At 36.2% G+C, this 26,434-nt stretch overlaps 1 protein-coding gene across 2 annotated transcripts in view; it reads left to right on the forward strand.

Annotated features, from left to right (window-relative positions):
* Positions 1–26,434, forward strand: part of EDIL3 (EGF like and discoidin domains 3) — a 398,372-nt gene that overhangs the window by 246,264 nt on the left and 125,674 nt on the right. For both annotated transcript variants that reach the window (XM_045796322.2, XM_045796323.2), the window contains one exon: positions 17,302–17,483. In XM_045796322.2, the coding sequence (XP_045652278.2) occupies positions 17,302–17,483 (182 nt within the window). The remainder of the gene's footprint in view (positions 1–17,301; positions 17,484–26,434) is intronic.

Consider the following 26,434-nt stretch of genomic DNA (forward strand, 5'->3'; position numbering starts at 1 on the left):
AAATACTTGTAATTCAAGTACCTTTTTCTAGGCACAATTACCTTTCAAGTTGTTTCTAGTGAGTATATCTGTGCGTTTAGCAATAGGTGATACCATCCCTGTTGTCCACTTGGAAAACTATTGATATTTCACTTATTTTGAATGACCCTTCCATGTTCCTTAGACATTTTTTATCTGATTATAAAAGTAGTACAGGTACATAAAAGAATACTTGGAAAATATAAAATTAATATTTTAATTTCTTTTCCTTCTGAAATCGAGTCCATTTAAATCCATCACAGGTAGCAAAGACTACACATATAATATTTATTTGTTGTTACTGTACTGTTTCTGGCCTGTGTCTTCCATGTGCCTAGTTAGGTGAATCCCTTTTCAGATCTAAAGTCTTTCAAGAATAGATGTAATTTCTTCAATGTATTTCCTTTCCCTGTTCCTGAAATACCTCTGTGGCTAAGTCTGGCATTTAATAAACCTGAACAGTTGAGTAGCTAAGATTTCTTTGAGTTTTTTGTTTGTTTGTTTGTTTGTCCATTTTATTTATTTAAGTAATCTCTACACCCAACATGGGGCTCAAACTCATGACCCCGAGATCAAGAGCTGCATGCTCCTCTGACTGAGCCAGCCAGGGGCCCCTTCTTTGAGTTTTTAATAAGAATTTGAGGGAGAGACACATAGATGCCTTCATCTGTTTTGATTAACAAAAAAATGGGAAGCAGATGATCACTTCTTTAAATATGATGAACAAACCACTAGATACATTTAATCCAAATTTAAACTGAGTTTTAAAAAAGAAAAGTATTAGAAAAATTTCTAGGATTGGTCTTACAGCTTTTAACAGCCTGTAAGTAAAATGGAGTGACTATTTTGCATTCTAGTCACAGCTTCTCTGCTCCCAAGAATATAATCATACATACAGTTTTTGAAATTCCAGGAACTGGCTAGCCAAGCAAATTGTCTACAAGGCTGCTTTTATTACTGGTTGAAATGAAAATTTTTTTCAGCCTTCCATCTTAATCAGCGGGTATTGATAAAAGTTAAAACCTGCAAAAATCATGTTTCAGTTAATAATTAATGTTATTAATTAGTCATGCTCACTAGAAATGGGAGTTAAAACTGAATTTTAAAATGATCGCAAGGTGTGTGGAATAAATATAATTGATTTATTTTCCTCATGTTTACTTTTTAATTTGTTGGCACAGATAATGAATCTTGGCTCTATATTAAAGTGAATATGACAGAAAGGAGAAAATACTGGGGAAATTCAAGTTTATGAGCATATGAATGTTTAATCGGTGTTTGCTTATTTGTTCTAAGGATTATTGTGCACCTAAAATACAAAGTTATTGGAAACAAAAGTTAATATCAACTATAGAAATAATACTGGGTTAGGACACAAAGTTCTTGATAGAGTGATGATAAAAATTTTGGAAATTATGCATTAACATTAACCTTTGTATTCTAAGTTAGACAAGGATACTTACCCAGATGCTAATTTCATGTTGGAAGATGTCAGCATTGAAAGCAATTGCTTCCACAGTTTATCCTGAGGCATTTGTTAAGTGGAGAAGAATGCCCTATGCTATAATTGGCTTTCTTATAAGTGAAAATATAAAAGGCAATCCTATATTGCAGCAAGAAAATAAATAGAGAGAGAGAGGGAAAATAAAGCTGTGGAAGTCCATGAGGTAGGCAGTTTGCCATAGTCTTCTGTGGATAAAGTTTTAAAATGATGCTAACTTTAAATTAGTTTCTACTAAGCTACTCTTAGTTGTATAATCACTTCGAACCTTCAAAGACCAAGGCATGAAATATAATGCCTCAGCCTTGCATGAAGAAGCTCAACATATATTTGTTAAATGTTGAATGCGTAGCCTATCCCAGTCCCCCACACCCCCCCTCCGTGTTGAACCTTCAGTCCACAAGTCGTGGCAGAAAAAATGATGAGGAACACAGAGTGAGTTAGGTCACTACTGCATATCTTTATAAACATGATGGCCGGGTTCCCTGCTCATCATTTTCATCACTTCTCCACACTGCTTAAGGCATAAAACAGAATGTCCCAGCACATTGTATCACAATGTTTATCATGACCCTTTGGTAATAGATACATCTGAGGCCAAATCCTTGCTCTTTGAATTTAGGGGAGTTACTTAACCTCTCTCGGCTTCAGTTGCCTCAATTAAAATTGAGAGTGAAACTACTATCCATTGGGTTATCTTGAGGCTGCAATGCCTGACATATTTTTCTTTGCAATACATATGTGCAGGGTTCATTTTTATTCTCCAGTAATGTCTGTGAGACAAAAAGAAATATCTAAACCTTTGGAAGGGGAACAGAAAAGAATGGAATGTTCATCTAGAGGGAACTGCAGTGTTTAAATATTACTTCTCTCAGTTGTTAGAGAGAAGAATATTGGAAGTGGAAAACAGGTAACGTGAGCTTAAAGTAATAATAAGTAAAATACAGCAAGTGTTTGTGTTGCCAGATAGAGAATCGCTCTAGAGAGGGATACTCTCAGTTATCACAAGCCTCAGATGAATTAACCAAATATGTTTTCAAGCACCTGTTACTAACAAGTACTATGGAAGATTCAGGCAATACATAGTCCAACAGATCGGACCCAATCTAGAAGAATTTCCAATCTACTGTGAAAGAAAGATTAATAAATTCATAAATGCATGAACAAAGTATTATTAAATACAAAGCTCTATCTATGATATAAGTGTGCTTGCAGTCTTTTGGAACCCCGAATTGGCACAGTTAATTCTACTTGAGGGAAGGGTAGGACAGGGAATAAAATGACAGGGACATGAGCTGCAAAAATATTTCACATGCTGCCATCTAAGTAAGATTCAGTGCAAGATAAATTTCAAGCAGCCAGGAGGATGGCTTTTACTTTTTGTGCAGTGTGGATCCACTGAAAGAAAATATAATCAAAAGGGTGAAATGGTCAGGTTTTCAGAAAGTTTATTCAGAATTTAATGTGTAGTATCAGTGAGCAGAACTCCGTCCAGTAGAAGGCAGACGTATGGGCATTGAGAACTGAAGCTTTGATAGTACCCTGAATGAGACAAGAAAAGGCAAATAGAAGAATTGCTTAAGCGATGAAATTAGCCACAGGATTTAATAGCTAATGTAATGAGTAACATTTAAACATTTATTTACAGATCGATTTTAAAATACCAATTCGTGTTGTTTTGAAGCATTTTCCAGACAGAAACTACTTTTTCTCATGAAATTTTTTAATAATAATTTTTTATTATGTAATATTAGTCACCATACAATACATCCTTAGTTTTTGATGTAGTGATCCATGATTCATTGTTTGTGTATAACACCCAGTGCTCCATGCAATACGTGCCCTCCTTAATACCCATCACCGGCCTATCCCAGTCCCCCACTCCCTCCCCTCTGAAGCCCTCAGTTTGTTTCCCAGAGTCCATAGTCTCTCGTGGTTCATTCCCCTTCTGTTTACTCCCCCTTCATTCTTCCCTTCCTTCTCCTACCAATCTTCCTGCTATTTCTTATGTTCCATAAATGAGTGAAACCATATGATAATTGTCTTTCTGTGCTTGACTTATTTCACTTAGCATAATCTCCTCCAGTCCCGCCCATGTTGCTGCAAATGTTGGGTGATGATTCTTTCTTATGGCTGAGTAATATTCCATTGTATACATGGACCACATCTTCTTAATCCAGTCATCTGTTGAAGGGCATCTCGGCTCCTTCGACAATTTAGCTATTGTGGACAATGGTGCTGTGAACATTGGGGTGCATATGGCCCTTCTCTTCACTACGTCTGTATCTTTGGGGTAAATACCCAGTAGTGCAATTGCTGGGTCATAGGGTAGCTCTATTTTTAACTTTTTAAGAGATCTCCACACTGTTTTCCAAAGTGGCTGTACCAACTTGCATTCCCACCAACAGTGTAAGAGGGATCCCCTTTCTCCACATCATCTCCAAATTTGTTGTTTCTTGCCTTGTCAATTTTTGCCATTCTAATTGGCATAAGGTGGTGTCTCAATGTGGTTTTGATTTGAATTTCCCTGATGGCTAATGATTTTGAACATTTTTTCATGTGTCATTTGTATGACTTTGTTGGAAAAGTGTCTGTTCGTACTTCTGCCCATTTTTTGATTTGATTGTTTCTTGTGTATTGAATTTAAGAAGTTCTTTATAGATCTTGGATACCAGCCTTCTATCCATAGTCCAGACAGAAACTTCTGAAACACCTACTAGTGTTTTCAGTTCTCACTCTTTGCAACCGTAAGACAGACGATAATGAAGCAAGAAAGTTGGAGGGTTAGACCCAGACCCTCAAGGGCTTATCAGTGCCCAGGGTGTAACGACTGGGGTGATGCCATCTTTCTAATCTAATGCCTACTCTAGACTCCAGCACAGTGTCATTCTAAGTTGTTAAGACAGCTTGCTGTACTCAGGAGACTGTAGGCCCATCTCCTCTTTCTCTGTCACTTGTCGGTACACACTGAGTGAGGACTCACTAGCAGTCTTTCTGCTAAAATTTAGACCCCTGAGGAATACAGTTGTTTTTTTTATTTGGCTATCTCCAAGAAGAAAGCAACAGAAGAGTCAAGAATTTTTAATAGTGTTTATCCCTCAAAGTGGAATCTCTAGTCATGAATAAGTAGTAGTGAGAAAGAAAAACAACATTTCTTAGATGATTCCATGTAGTGGCATCTGTGTGATCTGAGAGAGTTAAAAACAAAACAAAACAAAAAAACCCAGAACCCTGAACTCAGGTGTTGTTAAACAACTATTATAATAAAGATAAGATCCTTACAGAAGTAGTGTTTTATCAAGCTTCCCTTTATCCCCTTTTCAACCAGTGGTGAGCCTAGCATTAGGCACTACTGAGGTTGATGACTTGAGGAGAAGGAAACTGCAAAAGAAGAAATAATCACTCAGTTCTTCGAAGATTTTAAGTGCATATTTGCCGCCCTGCTGACTTCTGTGCAAAATGTAACTTGCGCTTCTTTATATGGAACAAATAAGCCAGAATGTTTTATGGCATCATCTGAAGTTTTTTATCATGTGCTTTTGGCAACCCCTGTGCAAAGACGTACATTTCCTGAGTTTATCATACATTTCTTTTTTTTTCTTCTGAAACTGTCTCTTCATTTTATTTTTTTTATACGACACTGCATAAGAAACCAGTATTCATGCGTGGTTTTCTTATATCTCAAAATCAGATCAGGAACAGAGTTAGCTGGGTGCTAAGGGCATTTCGTGATTTTTTTTTCCCCTAAAAATCCCCTTTATGCCCTTGGAAACCTGAAACAATGAATATTAACTTTCCTCTCACATTGTTTGGAAAAATAAGTCATGGTGAAACAGAAAAGGTTATGCCGAAGATAGAGGAACCAGGTATTATTCAATTTAGGGGGAAATGGTTTGTTACTTTACTCTCAGTTATGGAGTTGAGGAAATGAAATTTCTTTGATTAGTGAAACAAAATTGCCACCAGCTGAAACTCCATCTCCATCTAACCTAAAGATAGGATTACTCAGATATTAAATTGGGCAAGAAACTTGATTATAAAGGCGCTTTTCAGAGTTGTAATCTGGTTTATCAAAGTGTTAATACGAGATTTTTCCATAGGAGATCCATAGGAGATCCCCATTTTGTACCACAATGAAGAAAAGTGCCTGCCAGACAAAGACCTATTTTAAGAAGAGATTATTTAATTAGTTATTTTTATTTCCAGTGAGTCTGGCAATATACTGTGGGGAATCACTTAGTTTTCATTCATTAAAGAAGCAGTAGTTTGTATTTCCCCCAGGCAGAGATTTGTCTGACAATTTGAATGCTTTGGTGACAGAAATATCTGATGATGAATATGATATTAAGGAGACGCCAAGTGACATGGCATTTTGAATCATTTTCAGTAACTGCTCATGATTAATAATTGTGCTCATGTATGTATTTTAATTTTTATTAAAGAACATTTTGCATGGGAAATGGGAGTAGATGTTCTACTCTTCTTTTCTTTCTTGAATAAGAAGTACATGCATATAAAACCTGGCTGTACCAGTAATGTACGTTGAAACCTCGGGTCTCCAGGTGGACACAGTGGAAGTCAGTCTTCTCCCATCCATGCCTTTTACCTCACTTTTGCTTTATAACAATAAAATAGCAATAACAACAATGTAAGAGCTACCACTCACTAAGGACATATTGACTGCCATATAGTTGACTATGTGCTTACCCTATATTGTTTCCAATTTATGGAACAAACCTAAGGTGGATAGTGTTATTCTCCTTGTAATACAATTAGCTCACAATTTCATACTTTGCTGTAGATTGGTATCACCCAGATTTGTTAAAATATGGATATCTGGAACTGCGTTTTCCGTCATACCCGTATCCAAAATTGCCCCAAAGAGCAGTTTTGATGAACCGCTATAATAGAAAATTTCCCAAGACTCAGTAAGTCACTTTATGTACATCGCAAGTCACCAGTATATTACACTTAATTATTACCATAATTATTTCCCAAATAAATTACTTATATTTGTAAATTGCATGATCTTTTGAAATTGTGTACCTTTAAATCTATTAATACAAAGCAAGTATTTCTATTTCCTTCTTAATCTTTGCAGTTTTAGCTGAGCGAATAACTTTTGAAAGTATGAAGGTACCAAAAATATGTTATGATAACCCCCTGCCTGAGCACTTTGTAGTTCACATAGTCATTTCTCTTTTCTGTAGCAAAAGAGAATTTGGGTAATTGAGGAATACTATTCAGCTAATGAAATATTTTCTTACTAAGGCAAGGTAAAGTATGTATCTCTGGTTCTATTTTTGGGCAATTTATCCTTCCTGTATATTAAAAATAGTAGTTATAGCCTGCTGTTACAAGACTATTGAGTTATAATATAACTGCTTTTCCTATTTTTGAAGTATATAATGAAAGTGAAGGATTCCTTGGAAAAGCAAGTCAGTATTTTCTTCATTTGTACAGATTTTTTAGAAATGATAATAATTCTTCCGTCTCTCTTTTGGGTTAATGACTTTGCATTATTTTACATGTGTAATTTGATGGCCCTTACCTGATTCCTAGTTAATTTTGTATATACTAGGGTGGTGAGCTATCCAACATCATAAGATGGAAGCTTCTGGAGAACCTAGTCTTCTATCTAATTTCAAAATTAGAGAAACAGTAAATTCTCTTTTAATTAAAAGCTTAAGGAAAAGCATGACATTCTTGTTTTGAGGGCAGCCATAGGATTATTTGTAGTTTTAAAACCTTATATTTGTCATGTATTTTAATACAAGTTTATAGGAAACATATTTATTTACTTAATCATTAGTCTGAACTACATAACAATAATGTATTCTGTTGGAACACACCAGAAAATAGCAATTTATCTCATTATGGATATTTTGTTGAACACAGCTAATATTCTTTACTCATTTCAGCAGCTGAAGATTTAAATCCAGATTTAAGATTTTTAAATACCTCTGCTTTTTTTAAATGTATGTATTCATTATTATGTAGCTATAATACCAAGTTTAGAAGTTATTTTTTCTACAAATGTTGCCAGCAAAAACGAGCATTTAACCTGAACACTGCATGATATCAGGGTCTACTTTATTATTACATATAATAAATTTGAAAAGAAGCAAATATTAAATTGTCTATTTTAATAGGCTGGCCCATATTCATTACATTATAAAACAGATCTAGTATGAATGAATCTCTATTGAATGAGAGATAATGCATGAAAAGTTTTTACAGGTTTGTCATAAAATTGTTGCTCTATTAAATTCTCCTAGAATGTTCTTTCCATAAAATTCATAAAGTATCTTTGTTTTAATAGCTTTACATTTGCTCTGTTTAAAATCCTATGTTGAATTTTCCCCTTCAGAACTGCTGAAGCAATTGCAAATACTATATGCAAAGCCTTTGTGATACTTTATTCTCTAGGAATGTTTAATTAGTAAATGCGTATATCAAGAATTCATCTTCTGTCCTCATTCTCTACTGGAATTTTTAGTTTCCTTCCCTAACTCCAATACCTCTCTGACTATATGGGAATTATCTATTTATTTTCTATATGACAAACATTTCTTTGTATTTTTAGGAGTGAATGCATTATGTAGAAGTCTCTAGAATTCAAAGAACCCAATCACCTACTACACATTTCCTTGGTTCTGTTTTGCTCTCTATCCTTTGTTCCAGCTACTTTCCAAAGTGTTCTAGCATTAGAGACGGCTCACTGACATATCTTGCCATCTGCAGTGGCTTCCCATTTAAATTCTTGGATATCTTTTGACCTCTGGAACACCGAGACTTCATACGTGACCTGAGATGGCATCCAGTGTGAAAAAAAACATAACCACATTGCATGGTAAAAATGGCTAGATAGCTGATAATTTGATTTGGGATTATGATTTATCTCTAAAATAAAAATCAGTGGTTGACATGCCAAGAATATATCTTTGCAACAAAACATCTGAGGCAGTGCCTTGCAGTATTTCTCCTGATACACATTCACCAACAAAAGCTTAAAAGAGGTAAATAACTTAAAAGCATAGGGATATGTCTTCTGCATAGCAGTGTTTGAATATTTACATTTGGTATTCAACTCAAGTTTCTTGAAGCAACAGAATCCTACCTTTAGCATTTTACCTTGGCGTTTATACCCCTTTTTAGCTCTTTCCTGTGCAGATGTATGTTTTGTCAGAAGGCAAGAATAGGTATACATCTGCAGGTTTTTGAATTGCAGGCTTTTGACTCTACAGACAAATGTTTCATCAAACCATGTTGTTATCTTCGTAGTTGGTAGAAGATGAATTGTGCAGTTTAAGTGGAAGCCTGAGAACAAGTTACTGAAGTCTTGCCTGGCTGCAAAAGTGCATTCAGCAGTTGAAAAGCCCATATGTTTTTCTCATTTGAGAGAATGCATCTTAAGCAAACTAAAACACATTCTACTTGCTATAGCAACATTGTTCACTGCATTAGGATGATAATCTTCTGAGACTTTGTTGACTTTTGTGAACTTTCTCAGTAAGAATTCTGGCCTTTAAATATTAAAGTCCGTAGGCCCTTCTATTTAAATAACACCATCATTCTGCATCAGTATTCCCAAAAATTGGCATTCCTATTCTAATTTAGCTTATTCATGGTTTTAATTTTTTCCTCAATTCAAAACAATTAATTTAAGCAGATAATATATCATAATTGACTTGAGATACCACAGCGTGAAGAAAAGCATAACCACATTTTACAAGAAAATAGCTAGATGGCTGATAATTGAATTTGTAACTTTACAAATGCTGGTTTTGATTTCAAACATCGTTATTTCCTCTACTTTTAAAAGCCGGTTCTTGTATAGTTTCAAGCATCCCAGCAGACCAAGAAAACCTTTCTGGTTTTAACACCCACCCAGTATATTGAATCTTTAGAGAGATAATATCTACATTCAGAAAATTAATTCAATTTCAAGAAAGGAAGAGAAGTGGCTCCAAAAAGCAATGATTTGTTTTCATTTACTTTAGCTCATGATAACTGAGAACTGCCAATTTATAAGGCACTGTGCTTAGTGCTTTGGAAACATAAATAATACAAAAGGCATGGTTTCTACCTTTAAGATCTATATTATCTAAGAAGAAAAAATATGCACAGATAGTTGTTGCTTATCATTTTACCTGGAAACCTCTGAGCTTTCCAATATGGAAAATAATAGAATACAGTTTCTGTTGAATAGAGAAAATTCTTTAGCGGCCACATATCACAGAATCATCTTCTAGATTGTGACTCAAAGAAATGACCTTTTCTCTAACGTGCCCATACATCTTATGTGCCATCCAAATAAACATAACTAATTTTTGAAAACTGTTTTTATGACTTTGTAATTCCTAGTTTTTCTAATCAAGGTTACTATGGCCACATGTGAAGTTTATGCCCTTTATATGAAGAAGCAGAGTTTGGGTGTGGAGAGAAACAAACATCACCAAATGGGGTTTCAACTCTAAGTTCTTTGAAGGTGGTTACTCCCAGTGCCATGACCAGAGGCCAACCCCCGGGGTCCGGAGAGGGTGTCACGGGAATTTGTGAATGACAGATAGAGGGAAGGCTATGTTGTGCATATTCACATTCTCACACTGTGTCCAGAGAGCTCCTTTGACACCTCGCCAGTCTCCTACAACCAGACCAGTGCATCCAAGCCCTAGCCCTGAGATCAACCTTTCTTATACTTCCTGTCTTCATTTCCTCTCTTGCCTTCTGACACCACTCCCCAGGAGCAGAAAAAAATGATAGCCTGAGAGAAATCAGAGCAAATGTGTGGGAGGTTAGGTGAGAAGTCTCACCAGAAAAAGAAAAAGAAAAAAAAAATCTTCAGGGCTTCTTTTAACCCCCAGGCCACAGTGCGAGGAATAGTGGCCTTGACCTCCCCCTCACCAATTTAGAGCCCGGTCTGAAGACAGCTCTTAAAATAAAAGAAATGCTAGGAATAAAGGAAAGGCCGTGGTCCAGGGGGAACAGAGGGAGGTAAATGCTTGAATCAGCATTAATTCCTGTAGTATTGGAGGTCCTCAGTAATCCATTCGCTGGGGCTTGTGTTCAGCACAATCATCGTGCTATGCTAAGCACAGCAGACAACTCACACTCCTATGAGAAGATGAGATGCTCAGAGGAAGAGAGGACTGGAGATGTTTAAAGGAGATTTGTTTCTAACATGGCTTTAATTTGAAATCCTTTTCATTCTGAAGATGTCTGGATATTGAGATAGAGCAAATGAAAGCAGTGCATTCCTGTTACGGATTCAGCCGTGCATCTCACTTATTTGAAAGGCTTAATCAGCACACTCAGGAACAAGATGTGAGACATCTTGAGGCACTGCTTACTTGTCAGCTGCAAGATCAATAAAACGCAGACGCCGTTCTTTGCCACGCTCCAGAGAATGAGTGTGCAGAGTGAGAAGGACTCACTTTGAGACTGTTTTATTCACACCGACTTGGCCAAGGCAGGGAAGTTGCTCTGGGGAGGGCACCGGAGGCTTGGCCCTAGCTGGCCCAGCTGTTCTTGCTCAACCTGCCAGGTGACATTACCCACTTGCCCGGAGTTAGTCTGAGCAGCAGGGCTCGGGTCAGAAGGCATTTGCAGGCCGCTCAGGCTATTCAATCAAAGCGGTTATTTTAACCGACTATGTAAATGGTGCCTAAAAGCCTCTGGTAATCAATGGTGATTGGACTCATTAATTTAGGATTATTGTTAAACCTGACAAAAGTAAGCACAATACTGAAGATGCATAAACACAGATCTAGCAGCCTGGAAATGAGGACTACTGTATTCTGTTGCTGTAATTGGCACTGATCAAATTGCCACTGGGCCCACCTTAGGGATAACGGTGGACAGATTTTAGAAATACCCGGTTGCTGTCTGGCAACTAGTTGAAAGCACAGTAACTCACTTGACTGTCAGTGCATTTTTTTTCATTAGTAAAGAAGTACTCTTCTTCACTCGGCATACAAATAATTTCCAAAGGAGGCCTCTATGTCTGTGTACTCTTGAGAGAATAGGTGACATTATTTTTTTAATTTAAAATTGAATTGTGCAAATAAAAGGTTACAATATTACCTGTAATTTTTGCTTTTTATCTTTCTTCTTTATTTTAAAAGATTAGCTCCCTCTGCAAATATTTATTAAGTGTCTGGTAAGATCAAGGCTTACTGCTCGTACCAAGAGGGATATAATCCCTACCTGCAAAGGGGCTCCCTGTTTCGTGAGACAACAGATGTACATACACAATACATGTGAGTGCGTTGTGGGGCAGGGAAGTTCTGGGTATGGCTTGAGCATAGAAGCAGGTTTTCACTTTTCAGTCCTGTCCCTGCAGCTTGATTGATGGGGGTGTAGCCCAGTGGGGTCTGCATAGCAACAGCAGGTGGGACAAAAGCAGGTCCTCCCGAGTTCAGTCCGGCAGCAAGAATAACATTTGATAAAATTTTAAGGGAGGTATTTGATCCAACGGTGTTATTTGTGAGACATGGGCAATCCCAGCTAAAGGGGGCACTGGCTCTACTGTCTGGCATCTTTGAAGATACTGCATTTCTCTCCTCTACCCAACGTTTCATTATTACCAGCTCTGCCCAACTTTCCTTCTGAAATTCTTTGAACTCTTCCTCTTTTTCATCCCTGTTTCAGACCTGCATCCTTTCGTACCTGAACAATTGTAGTAGCTTGCTATTCAGCCATAATTTTTCCCCTCTTAAATCTTCCCTCTACTGTACAGCAGGAATGATGGATATTAAATGAAAATATGACCATAGTTAGAATCCTTCAAAAACACCCAGCAAGTTCACTCAGCAAGCTCTTCAGCAAAATAATCGAGGGTCTCTCTATTTCTTCACTTTATCCCTCAACCATCCCTGCCCCCACCCACCTTGGTCTAGGGGTACTGAACTGCCTCTGCTTCCTGAACCATACCAGGCTGTTTCCTGTCTCTATGTCTTCCTTCTTCACTGTGCTAGCTCCCACCCTTTTCCTGGAAATCCTTCCCTGAGCCCCGGCTGCTTTCTGATTCAGTATCTGCCATAATATTAAAATGTGTTTTATTTCTGTATGTGTCTCCCCCACTGGACTGAAAACTCCTTGAGGAAACCGGTGCACAATAGCCCAGCTCCTGCTTCTCACTCACTCAGAGAAAGACTTGGTGTCACCTCTCAGAAAGGCCATTTCTGACCACCTGACACACCTTCACTGTTTCACCTTTTTTTCCTTTACTTATCACTCTATGATATTTCTTGTTTGTTCAGGTTTTATTTACAGTTTTTCTCCCCACTAGAATATGAACTTTTTGAGAGCTGAGGTCTTTTCTGCTTTGTTCATCCTTATATTGCCACCGCCTAGAAAAGTCCCTAGTATATAGTAAGCCTTTAATAAATATGCATTTTTCAAACCAAATTAAATGGGGGATTGATGGATGGATGGGCACATAGTGAGAAGTCAATAAATTAGTTGGAACTGAATTAGCCTAGCTCTATTAGATTAGCAGTATATAGGCCAATAATGGTAGCAGGTTCATTTATTAACACCTTACAGGACACAGACCACCACAGAACTTCAGTATTTACTTCTGTGACTCACTGCCATCAGCTCCCGCCCATTGTTTTAATGTATCCCACTTTGGGAAAGATCTGTCATATCCTAATGCCAGTAGTGACATTCTACATGTTTCCTTCATGTTAATTTCTTATTCTCTCTCTCCTGGGGTAAGTACGCATCCTCCATATAAAATAACAGCAGAAGCAAAAGATCCAGAATCAACTTTTGAAGAATTACTGAACTCTTCACTCTATCAATTGATATTTTGTTCGTGAAGGAAGCAGAGAATTGGCTCCAATTCCAGGCTCATTTTTTACAAGTTTAACTTCCCTTGCCACCAGCTTCCTCACTGATGAAATAAGCGTGGTAACCTTTTTTTCTTGTAGTCTTCTTTTGAAGAGGTGAGAAAATACTTGTGAATGCTCTTTCCAAACTTCAGAATGCTCATCTAATATGTTGTTCATCAATTATTATTTCATATTTATCCCCTGTTTGTTGATAATGATGACTACATATATCTCCATATGGTCTGCCTTTTAAGCATCTTATTCTTCACTGCGTAAGGTCACTTAATCTTAGGTGTATAATCATTTGCATTCTGAATTGCAACTCCTTCATTAGTTTTTATAACTGTTGAAGTTAATAGGACATTGGGGAAGTGGATAGCACAGGCAAAGGAAATTGGATTGTGAACTTTTTGTTATGATGACATCCATTTGATTGTGATCCAAATGATTAGTGAAGAAGAGCTGCTTGGTGACAACTTTGAGTGTGACATGAAGTATAAGCCTTGGATTTGCTTATTCGTTTACTGTTTAGAGAAAAATAGCCCCCAGTACCGACATGCATCACATATCATTTAAACTCTTTGTGCTGACCACCATGGCCACCTAAGGATGTAACACTGTATAAGACGCAGGGGCTGCTCCAGAGAAGCTAGAAGTCCAGCATCACCTCCATCGTTTGCTCTAAAGAGAAGCAGGCAAGTGGCTGTACAGAACCAAGATCATTCTTTTTTAACAGTTTATAGTTACAGAGGAAGAGCACCTTTTACCTCATATTACCTGAGAGCTAGTGAATTAGGTGTCATCATAACCCCAATTTTTTTTCAAATTTTATTTAAATTCTAGTTAGTTAACATACAGGGCACTATTGTTTTCAGGAGTAGAATTCACTGATTCATCACTTGCATATGACACCCAGTGCCCATCATAACAAGTGCCCTCCTGAATGCCCATCACCCATCCAGCCCATCCCCCACCCACCTCCCTCTGTCAACCCTCAGTTTGTTCTCTATTGTTAAGAGTCTTTATGGTTTGTTTCCCCGCTCTCTCTCTTCTGTTTTCCCTTCCCCTATGTTCATCTGTTTTGTTTCTTAAATTCCACATATGAGAGAAATCGTATGGTATATTTCTTTCTCTGACTGACTTATTTTGCTTAGCATGATACACTCTAGCTCCATGTCATTGCAAATTATAACCCCAATATTTAATTGGAGGAAATACTGAGGACCACTAGCCAGTAAGGAAGTAAGCTGATACTTCACAGACACATGCTTCATTCAAGAACACCACACATAATCATGTTTCTTCTGCTGGGCTTTTCAGATTGGCAACATACAGTATTTAAGTGAATCTTGTAAAAATTTATTTCTTAAAAAAATGTGGAATTGCAGACTGAGAAAAGAAATACTAATAAATTTGACATCACAGCAATAAGATAGCTCATGTAAAAATACTTTGTAAGCTGTGAAGCCCTGTAAAAATATAACATGTCACTTCATATTTTTTGGATTATGATTTATTTCAGTGAATGTGTAGTGAGGGCATAACAAAGATTGGGAGTCATATGACAGAGCAAAAAAGATATTTGTGTGTATATATATATATATACACACATATATATATATATACACACACACACACAAATATATTTTTTACTTGTTCATTGGTATTTGACTTAGCTGATAATGCAACAGTTCCTGGCCACTGTGTCTGCTGACATGTTAATTAATAAGTGGCAGTTGGTAGGTTAAGAGTACCAATGAAGTGGACTTACTGAATAGTGTGGCTTGAGGCCTAATCTCTCTCTTTTAAAATGGTTACAGATTTGGTGAAATTGTCCAGTTCAGCATAAGGTCATTGGAAGTACACACCTAAATGGTATAGAGTTCTTCCTAAGGCTATCATGTAGTTTAATTAATACATTAAACTAAATTAAGTTAAATTAAACCTGGCTCTCTCTGCTGTTCCACTGACTGGCCTACAATAATCGATCTCTCTACCTGCTGCATTTTCCCGTCCAAACATTGCACAAATCAAGGACAAGGATGCTTGAGACTCCTTTAATGGCGATATTCTCAAAAAGCTAGCCTCCTGTGGTTGTCTAAAATCAAAGCATCATCATGAATTTCTCTTAGTGCTTTTATGAAGTCTGTAAAGATCTTGAAGTTTAAAATGGAAAGCAAAACAAGAATCCAAAGGCTCAACATCTGAGTTTTGGGGGTTAATTTTTTTGAAATGTGAAAATCAGATTATTATCTATCCTAATACTGCAGTTCTAAAAATGAATGGCTTCTTAATTTAATGACTTCAAAGTGATACAGTACATCTTCCTAAAGGTAAATGATTTACCAGTTATCAATTACAAAGGTGCAATTTTTGCTCTATTGATGCCATCTTTACTAATAAAGTCTGATTAAGATGATTAGTTATCCACATATTTCCATCCATTTTATAAGAAGTGTTTCAAGATTTTAAAGCCTTGGAGAAATATTAGTAGGCAATGTGATTAGAGCTACTTATTCTCTGAACATGGAATAGAAAAGAGAAACATGTTTATGCTTAATGAAAGAATGGTTACCAACGAGAAACATCTTTGTAACTTTTAAAAATATTATAATACAACTGTAAAATTCTTTCTTTCGTATTTCCATCCTCAATCTAAGTGTAAACATTTAATTACCAACAAATATTGACCTTCAATATTAGTCAAAACCCAACATATGCTTGGTGACAATCACTGATCAAGTTGACTTACATACATACTGACAATTCATAATGGCAGCATGCTCCTTTCATATTTTGAGGAATTCTGATAAATTAGTATAGTATATTTTATAACAAGATTATCATATACATATTGAATTTGCTAAAAAGTTGAATATTAAATGTATAACTAAAATTAAGAAAACTAGGTATTACTTTTCATTTTATCATAATATTACTTATTCTGAATTTTCAAAACTGAATTTAAAATAAATGTAGTTTGTGGTGAAATTTTATGAAATAAAAAATTCAAATATATATAAAAATATATTGACTTTTTAGATGCATTTACCGTCATTTCTAATTTTAAAATCTAAATGCATTTGATATCTGAGAACATATTTGAATTATATTATGCCTTAATATTAGAATATAAAAATTTTATTAAGAAATTTTTCTTGTTTCCAAGTTGCAAATTTAAAGAAATATTTTAAAAAGAGAATTAAAATGTAAGTGCAAAATATCTATATGTATCATTGTGAATTTTGAATTTAAAATATTATAAATATTTTAATATCTTGATTTACTTACAGTGTACATAAGTTATGTATAATGTCAGGGAGTTTACCTGCTTACTTCATAAAAATAATCTGTCTACATGTTTTCTATTACTTATAGCATGCTACAAGCTATTATTATTAAATGCTGACAGATTTGCACTTTGCCCTTTTTGTTGGAAGCATACCTGATGATGTTTATAAAAATTTAAGTTAAAAAAATTTATAGTAATGAGAAATGCTGAGTCAGTATAAAAATGATTTCGACATAAAACTCAGATTCAGGCTGGTCAAGAAATAACGGATCAAGGATATTTATTGAGGGTTTACAATTTATGAGGTATGCTAATTTCTGAAAACATAAAATATGAGATAGGCCCTTTAAGGGCATTACACTTTCGTTGATGTGATTGACAGCCAAGTGCATAATGCGGAGTCCTGATGCGGAAGGGCGGTATCTGCCGAGGTGCCACACTCAAAGCAAAGGAAGAAGAATGTCATGAGGAGGAAGAATTATTTTCTTCCTGTGGAGTTCAATGTCAGATCTGTAAAGTAGGTGGGGCTCAAAAGGCATGATGGTACAAATTAAATTTATTTTAAAAATATCTCCTGTCAAATCTAACAGCCACATTTTGAGAATGAATTCTTCCTGATACATTCACATCTTTTCCTGATTTGTTCCCAGAATGTTCGGGCCCATTGGGAATTGAAGGCGGAATCATATCAAATCAGCAAATCACAGCTTCCTCTACCCACCGAGCTCTTTTTGGACTCCAGAAGTGGTATCCCTACTATGCACGTCTCAATAAGAAGGGGCTGATAAATGCGTGGACAGCTGCAGAAAACGACAGATGGCCATGGATTCAGGTAGCACATGGGATGGGGTCAAGGTGACTGCCAAGGAATGACCAGAATCATTTCAGAAAGAATACAAGTCAGAGCCCAAAGTGTAACTTTTCTTTTTGGTCAGAGGACAGGATGATTTAGTTGAGTCCAAATGGGGTATAAAAATCTGAAACTGTGGGATATCTGGACATTGACTGAAAAGTGCATTAAGAGGGTTAAAAATGTTGAAATTCTTGGGCTATAAATATTACTATTTTAAGGTACATATCAAAGAAGAAGGTTTTTACATAGGCTATGTGTTCATTAGTACTGTGTTAACATTTAACGGCAACTTCTGACACTTGGAGAAAGTAAAAATTGCATCTTTTCTTTCTGTCTCGAAATCGGTTTGCAGCATGTAACATGTATAATAGATGATAAGAAAACCTAAAATGCCGTCAGCACCTTCTTTCAGTAGCTGAGAATGTTTCCGTTCCTACCGTTTTATTTATTATCAGCGGCCAGCTTTTTTTTTAAAACAGAAAAAACCAAGATATACCAAGATAGTAAATGATTTCTCTAAAATGAGATGGATGGTAGTAATAGCAGAACCTTCTAGTTTATCCAGTTAAATGCTTTTTGATGACTTAACTGAAGGGAGACAGTAAACTACATATTAGGAGGACAGAAAAGGCAATTAGACCATGATTTCTGTGAAAGGTTATACCTCTGTTGGGGAGAGTACATTAAAAATATCTAGCAAGTCATTGATGTGTGCCGAAGAGAAGGAAAACCCAGGTTTAGTGGAAGACATAATTAATTATCATGAAAAAGCCTTAGGGGAGAATAGTTTTTTAGGTGGGCCTCAGAAAATGGCTTTCAAGAGACACTAAAAATCTATGGGACAGCATGATCAAAGACACTAGGTGAGACTCAGGGGAACATCATATAGAAAATCATGACTCGTGTATAGAGGAACATGTATCTAATTAAGTGTGTGAGTTAAGTATGTGTGAAGAGTCATACATACTAAAAGATTTGGAGCTTATTCCAGGGAGCTATTACAGAATTTTGATTTATTACTTGAGCTATTTTGTTTACTATATAGTTTGAGTCGGGGTAATTTTTAATGTGGAAATCCATGATTTGACATTATTAGGTGCAATGTACAGGGATTGCTTTACAGAAATTTAATAGAATGAGAAACTGATTGATGGCCAAGTAACATGACTTCCTTACCTTAGGAACTGGGCTGAAATCTCCTTCAGATATTTCCTTTGTTCAGGTTTCTTATGAATTTTTATATATCCTACCTACATACCTTTCTTTTATCTATATGGCTCCATGTGGTTACCTGATATTGTTTTGCTTTATGCATTTATTTTTGCATGCATTTGCAGAAATCCCTTCTTAAATTACATTTGATTTTTCTTTTTCTTTTTTTTTTTTTAAGATTTTATTTATTTATTTGACAGAGAGAGACAGCCAGCGAGAGAGGGAACACAGCAGGGGGAGTGGGAGAGGAAGAAGCAGGCTCCTAGCGGAGAAGCCTGATGTGGGGCTTGATCCCAGAACTCCAGGATCACGCCCTGAGCCAAAGGCAGACACTTAACTACTGCGCCACCCAGGCGCCCCTACACTTGATTTTTCTAATCTGTAGCTACATGTGCAAAGAGAATTCCAGATAATGAACACGGCATATCTATACAGTTTTGATCCCAGAGTAATGAAGATAAAATTAAGGCTCAGAATAGATGAAGGACAACAAAAACTGCTTATCTTTTATTGTTAAAAATCGTTGCAAAGACCATTTTTTTAAATGGTCTGTTATGATTTGTGGGATTGCAATCATGATAAAACTCTGGGAATTAAGATTTGTAGCAGAAATGGCAGAACGATGTGAGACGATGTCGCAAGATTGCATCGGGGTTTCTGTTTGGCAGATTATGTTCGCAAGCTTCAGTCATTGCCATGTTTCAATAAACCATAAATAACATATTTTACAATGTTTTCGCTGAGAAACACCTTATTAGCGTTTCATGCCCTGACTTTTCACTTACTTTGCCCCAGTTTATTGCCTACTTAACTTACACGTCACTCTGCCTTTCATTAACTTTAAGTTCTCTTTATCCTTAATTATAGGTAGAGATAACCTCAATGGAACAGGACATTGGTTGACTCTTAGAGAAATTTAGATTAAATATGACTTTGTTAAGTGGAATAATTTATTTTATTTATTTTTTAAGTAGAATAATGTGATACCTCTTTTATTTTTAAGCGGGTCTATCATTATTACTTTTTTATTGTTATTATTTTGCATTTAGTCTGAAGATGATAATGAACTCTCAGAGAAAAGCAATATAAGTAAATAAAAAGGCTTTTATATTAAATGAAAAAGCCTGTGTATAATGGAGAGAAAACTGAAAATTCTCAATTGTCATTTTAATAGGTATTCTGAGATTATGTTCAAAGTTATTATGTTACTGTATTCTTTCATAACATCTTATTTTCTAAGTTATTTGTTTAAAAGAATAAGTGTATCCCTTTCTTAAAGGAAAATCATATCTAAGAGGCTCTGGGAAGTCGACTCATGTACCTAATTTTCTGTCTGAGCTTATTAATTTCCCTTGTCACTTCTTTTGTTTATACTCAGTACTTCAAATGAAACATTTGAGTACTTTGCTTAAACTCACTTATAATGAGCACAGTATTCCCCTAATCTTTCAGGTGTATGACACACATACACTAATTAGTATTCAGTTCCATTTTCTTCCTTGTCTAGGTGAAATAAAAATTGAAATTGCCATTTTAAACGTACACACTCAGTGGGCAATTATCGAGAGCACCACAATGTTTCTAATTGGTTTTGGATTTCAAGGGTTAGTGCAATAAATACAGTTAAACAAAACCTTTTTCTCCCCATTTTCAAGTTTTTCTGACCTTATATTCCTTACCTACATTCTTTTTTCCAACTAATAACCACCACGTTGAACACTGACTATTCACTAGCATTTTGGAATGTCAGTTTCTCTTTCTGACTGATGTATTAGAAATAGCAACTTTGTATAATTATGGGAATATGTCTTAGGTTATCGTATATAAAAATGTGTAAGTTTATTTAATTCTCCTGGGTACTTTGCTAACTGACTAAGATCTGAAGATGACTATTTGCTATTTATTTTTAAAGATAATTCTTTTATATTCATTATTTTTCTTTTATAGATACGGGCAGTAAAATATTATTTTTTTGATTTCTGAGTTGATTTGTTTTATGCGTATACATTCTTTCTAGAATGCATATGCGTTACATTTCCAGCTAGTCATTTATTCATCCATGCAACAAACATTTACTAAATGACTGTCTCCGTGGCAGTCTCTGCTCTACTAGGCACTAGAAGAAAGACAGCACTTTCCTTCCAGATGTTCTGAATCTAGGGGTACCTGGGTGGGCAGTTGGTTAAGCGGCCATCTCTGGATTTCAGCTTAGGTCATGATCGGAGGGTCCTGGGATTGAACCCTACATTGAGCCCCCCCGTCAGACTCCATGCTTAGTGGGGAGTCTGGTTGAAGATTCTCTCTCTGCCTCTCCCCCTGCTCTCACTCTTTCTCTAAAATAAATAAATAAATAAATAAATAAATAAATAAATAAATAAATAAATCTTTAAAAAAAAAAAGATGTTCTGAATCCAGCATATAGTAAAGTAAACAAGGTAAATATAACAATAAAGTATATATACCCTGGTCTTACATCCTCTGCTAACCCTTTCATTTGAACCATAATATTTTATTATATTTGAACAGCCTATTCTAATAAAACTTTTGTTAAATGGAAAAGCTGGTTTAGCATAATATTTAAAGAACATGAGGAGAGGAATTCACACTACACTAGGTATTACATAGCTGTATTATTATATGCTGATCTGTTTGATGGGTATACCAAAGCGAGGCCATAATTTTCCTTTGAAAGTTAATTTACCAGTAGTAGTGTCAGTACAAGTATTTTATCACTGAGAAAAATAGGCTTTGATCTTTCCCTTTTAAATAATTCATTATTCTCTAAAAAAATATGAATATGATCTCAATATGTTCCTTTTCTATATGCCACAAAGTTTGTGTGTGGGGAGAGATCATTACTTCTCAAACTTTAATGTGCACAGGAATCTTTTGGGTCACTGGGTAAAAATAGAAACCTCTGGATTGCCTCTCAGACCTACTGCAGGTCATCAGCAGACTACATTGAAAAAACATATCTCATCGGCTCATTAAGCCTGGGTTGGGACTGCCTGAGGTACATTAAAAAATAAATAAATAAAATTAAAATAGCACTTTTGCTTGATGATCTGGGCTCTTTGTTGTTGGAACCGCAAGTAGTGATAACTATATGGGGTAGAAAGAGAGGAAAGAATGGTGAAGAAAAATGAGGAAGGATAATGAGAACTGTGTGACCCACGAAAGTTCTCTAAACTGGATGGAGGCAGAACCATGTTAGTTATCTTAAGGCAGAAGTGCACCCAGCTTTAGCAGCAGTTCATAGCAGGCATTATTCATTAGTCATAAAGTCTTTAAGAATTTTCAGCAACTACTATTCCTAAATGGCTATAGATTCTTTGTGGTTGGAAATTTTAAAATATCCTAAAGCAAGATCATCTGACTTTTAGATTTCAAACAAAATAATAGTTACTTCAGAATACATGGGCCCAAATGAGAATTAAGAGAGTTGAGTTACAGATTCATATTTCTGGAGTACACATTTCGTATATGGTTGTTTTTTTTTTTTTAATCTTTGTGAACAGTGGGATTGAAAATGCTGCAAAAAACAGAGGAATCATCTATGTCATTTCAAAAGCCTGTATATAATGTGTGTGAAACTCTTTTGGTACTTTATAGACAGCTGGAGCTCCTTGAGATTCAAAACCCATTTTTAAAAACATGGATTTTAAGAAGGTTTTTCTTTCATTTTCAGGTTGTTTTCTAGTTACAGAACCTGAATTACATAGAATCTAATCCATCTTTACTACTTCTTCATTCAAGTAGAAAATGTTTTCGCCTGTCTTTTTCCTTAAAAAAGCTACTTTCTCAGATACATAGCCATCCATACCAAACACCTCTCTAAGACTAATGACATCTGAACATCAATGTGCTGCTGCTTCTAGTGATCTCTTTTTATAAACAGTAATCCTAAATAGAAAATTGCAGTTTTTCTTTAAGTTGTTTATTAGAAGTAACCTATCATAAATAGTTGTGTATTATTAAAAAATGTTACCTTTTTATTTTTAAAAACAAAAAGATACTTAGCGTTAAGAAAAAAATGATCTGATATATCCATACTGAAAAATAATATATTTAGTCTACTTATTTGGTCATTTGCAGCCTTTATACTAATACTACTACGTATTGCTTTCTGATGTGCTTTAAAGGATGCTTTTTGGATCTTAATTCCAAATTCTATGAGCTATGGAATATATGATTAACAGTATGGCAATTGTTCTCTAATTTGAAAGAAGTTGTATCTGGAATCTCCTCTTTTTGCTCTAAGCTACTTCCTCTCTGACTTTCAGCACCCAGGGCCTCATTGACCTGGATTTCTTGCTGTTCCTCAACTTCCTCTGGCTGTTTTCTGCTGCTGTGCTTAGGCACGTACCCTTCCTGCGTCATCTATTCACCATCTACTGGGCTTCTTTAGATTCAGATTCTTCATTCCATTCTGTATAATGTGATTCCTGGAATTCCTGCTTTTTATCTCCAAAGATAAAGGTGACCACACTGGGGGCACCCGGGTGGCTCAGTTGGTTAAGCAGCCAACTCTTGGTTTCGGCTCAGGTCGTGGTCTCAGGGTCGTGAGATTGAGCCCTGTGAGATCGAGCCCCGGTCAGCTCCACACTCAGTGGGGAGTCTGCTTGAGATTCTCTTTCCCTCTCCCACTGCTCCTCCCCATGCTCCATATATGCTCTTTCTCTCTCCCCAATATAAATAGATAAATCTTTAAAAAGAGAGAGAGAGAGAAGTGACCACACTGCCCTCTTTTCCCACTCTAATTCTTTTTTTTTAATAATAATATTTTTTTATTATATTATGTTAGTCACCATACAGTACATCCCTGGTTTCCAATGCAAAGTTCCATGACTCATTAGTTGTACATAACACCCAGTGCACCATGCAATACGTGCCCTCCTTAATACCCATCACCAGCCTATCCCATTCCCCCACCCCCCTCCCCTCTGAAGCCCCCAGTCTGTTTCCCAGAGTCCATAGTCTCTCATGCTTCACTCCCCCTTCTGATCATCCCCCCTTACTTTATCCCCCTCTTCTTCTACCGATCTTCCTACTTCCTATGTTCCATACATGAGTGAAACCATATGATAATTGTCTTTCTCTGCTTGACTTATTTCACTTAGCATTATCTCCTCCAGTCCCATCCACGTTGCAGCAAATGTTGAGAAATCATTCTTTTTGATAGCTGAGTAATATTCCATTGTATATAGGGACCACATCTTCTTAATCCAGTCATCTGTTGAAGGACATCTCGGCTCCTTCCATGATTTAGCTATTGTGGACAATTCTGCTATAAACATTGGGGTGCATATGGCCCTTCTCTTCACTACGTCTGTATCTTTGGGGTAAATACCCAGTAGTGCAATGGCTGGATCAATTTTTAACTTTTTAAGGACCTCCACACTGTTTTCCAGAGTGGCTGTACCAACATGCATTCCCACCAACAATGTAGGAGGGATCCCCTTTCTCTACATCCTTTCCAACAATTGTTGTTTCTTGCCTTGTCAATTTTTGCCATTCTAACTGGCATAAGGTGGTATCTCAGTGTGGTATCCAAGATCTACAAAGAACTTCTCAAACTCAATACACAAGAAACAAATAAACAAATCATAAAATGGGCAGAAGATATGAACAGACACTTTTCCAATGAAGACATACAAATGGCTAACAGACACATGAAAAAATGTTCAAAATCATTAGCCATCAGGTAAATTCAAACCACTCTGCTAATTCTGTATGTTAGTTACCAGCAGCTAACATTCTCTATGGTTATGGTTTACCTTTCTCTCTCCTATCCTGCAAGCCACTTGAGAGTATGAATTATACCTGATTTAAGTGTATTTCCATAGCATCTTAAATAAAAAACAAAAACAGATAGATGCAAATAATTGATTGATAGAATAGAGAATACTGAACAAAATAAGTGGAAGAGACCTAGTGCCTATTTTGGCATGGTAATTACACTGAGTGGTGCTGAGAGTGCCCCAACAACTCAGTTCACTCCCTGTGTTCAGATGTTATAAACTTTCATTTGAACTGTGCCATTTTAGCACAATCCCTTTCGTGTCATATGGTGTCTACCCACAGTATAGGGATGCCTCACCCATCTGAGAAGCACAGGAATCAGAATTTCTGCAAATCCTGATGAACCATACCTTTCTCTGTAATCACTGAAAACCGCCTTTGTAAGCAACGTTGGATAATGGGTAATATTTGTAAGGTGTCCTCTAGGAAGTGTGCTAATTAAGCTTTGAATACCAAATACCAAAATTTTCATCTTTTCCTATCCCACTTTAGTATTTCCTGAAATGCTAAAAATTAAATGTCTTAGTTTCTTGCACATTTTTATAAATTTATCATATTCACTCAAGAATTTGAAACTTTAGACAATGCTGTTGCAAAATAACCATATCTTCTCTTTCTAAGATTAATTTGCCCTAGTAAAACAAGCTTTTAAAATACTAGTATCTCTCTAGCTTATGTAATATGTCATTTTTACCCTTACAGAAATGTCAAAGACATACAAACTATACCTTATTACCATTATTCATAAAATATAGAATGTAAAGAGTTACAGGGAATTGTTTTAATACAATTTTTAGCATCTATTAAACTCTGAGTAGATAATTCAGTGAACCACATGTATATACAAGACTGTTTGATTGTATTTGCTACACATTTTGGCCATGAGGGAAACTTTTCCAGCTTAACTTTTATATTTACAAAGGTTAAGATTTTAAGTGCCTTGAAGTTCATTCAGTTCGCATTATCTTGTGACTATTACCAGAGTGATTTTTTAGTTTATGATACTGTTAAGAGTGAATTAGAGATAAGCTGAATTAATGGAAAATAGCAACTTGCTATTGTCATGAAAAAAATAGAACAGTCAATGTTTAGAATCTCTGGTTTGACAATGTCCCCTGATCACATTCATGACAAATTTATGCACGTTCCCTCTTCATATCTCTCCATGTGACCGTCTGGTCAGCCTCTGGGCTGTGTCTTCCAGTTTCTAGCACTTAGGACGAAAGGAGGGCAACTGAGTTCCAGTCATCTTTCAGAGTTTCTTATTGTAACTTTTCTGTTACATTGCGTGATGCATTCCTCATAATCCTGTGACTGTAAATCCAGCTTCACCGAAGGTGTTAAACCCGCTTATGAGAATTGCTTATGGGAAATGCGATTTAGGAATTAGAGTCCACCACTGTGTCCAGTGCAGCAATTCTTCCTCATAGGGTGAGGGCACAGAGCGTCTGCTGGCAGCCTGTCCTGAGTCCCTGGAGGTGAGAAATGCAGAGAAGCAGGGGGAAAAGGGAGAGTCTGAGCTAAAGGTTTGATTGTCTCTTCATGTTTATCTTCTGTGAACCAGTGGGATTACTGTTTGGATTGGGCTGAAGGAATCCCTTATTTCCACTGTAGACACTGAACAAATTTGTTCTGCCCCAACGCCTTACTGAAAACCCCCTTGTTTTGAAAATATGACCAAGCACAGAGCCACCTAACCTGATTCTGAAAGCTTTATTTTCTTGAGACAGTAATTAATTTGAAAACATTTTGGTTTGGGGGAGATTGTTGTTTAAAACTAACTGAATGTGGTTAGGCTTAAGTGCAGAAAAAAGTTACTGTGTTCACCTATAGTTAGGTTACAAGTGAGTCTCATTAGCGATAATATTATATATTAGCTTTAAAATAATCCAACAGCTAGCACTGTGTGCTGTTAC

Source organism: Ursus americanus, chromosome 5, assembly GCF_024610735.1.
Source record: "Ursus americanus isolate L20-20 chromosome 5, mUrsAme1.1.p, whole genome shotgun sequence".
Classification (NCBI taxonomy): Eukaryota; Metazoa; Chordata; class Mammalia; order Carnivora; family Ursidae; genus Ursus; species Ursus americanus.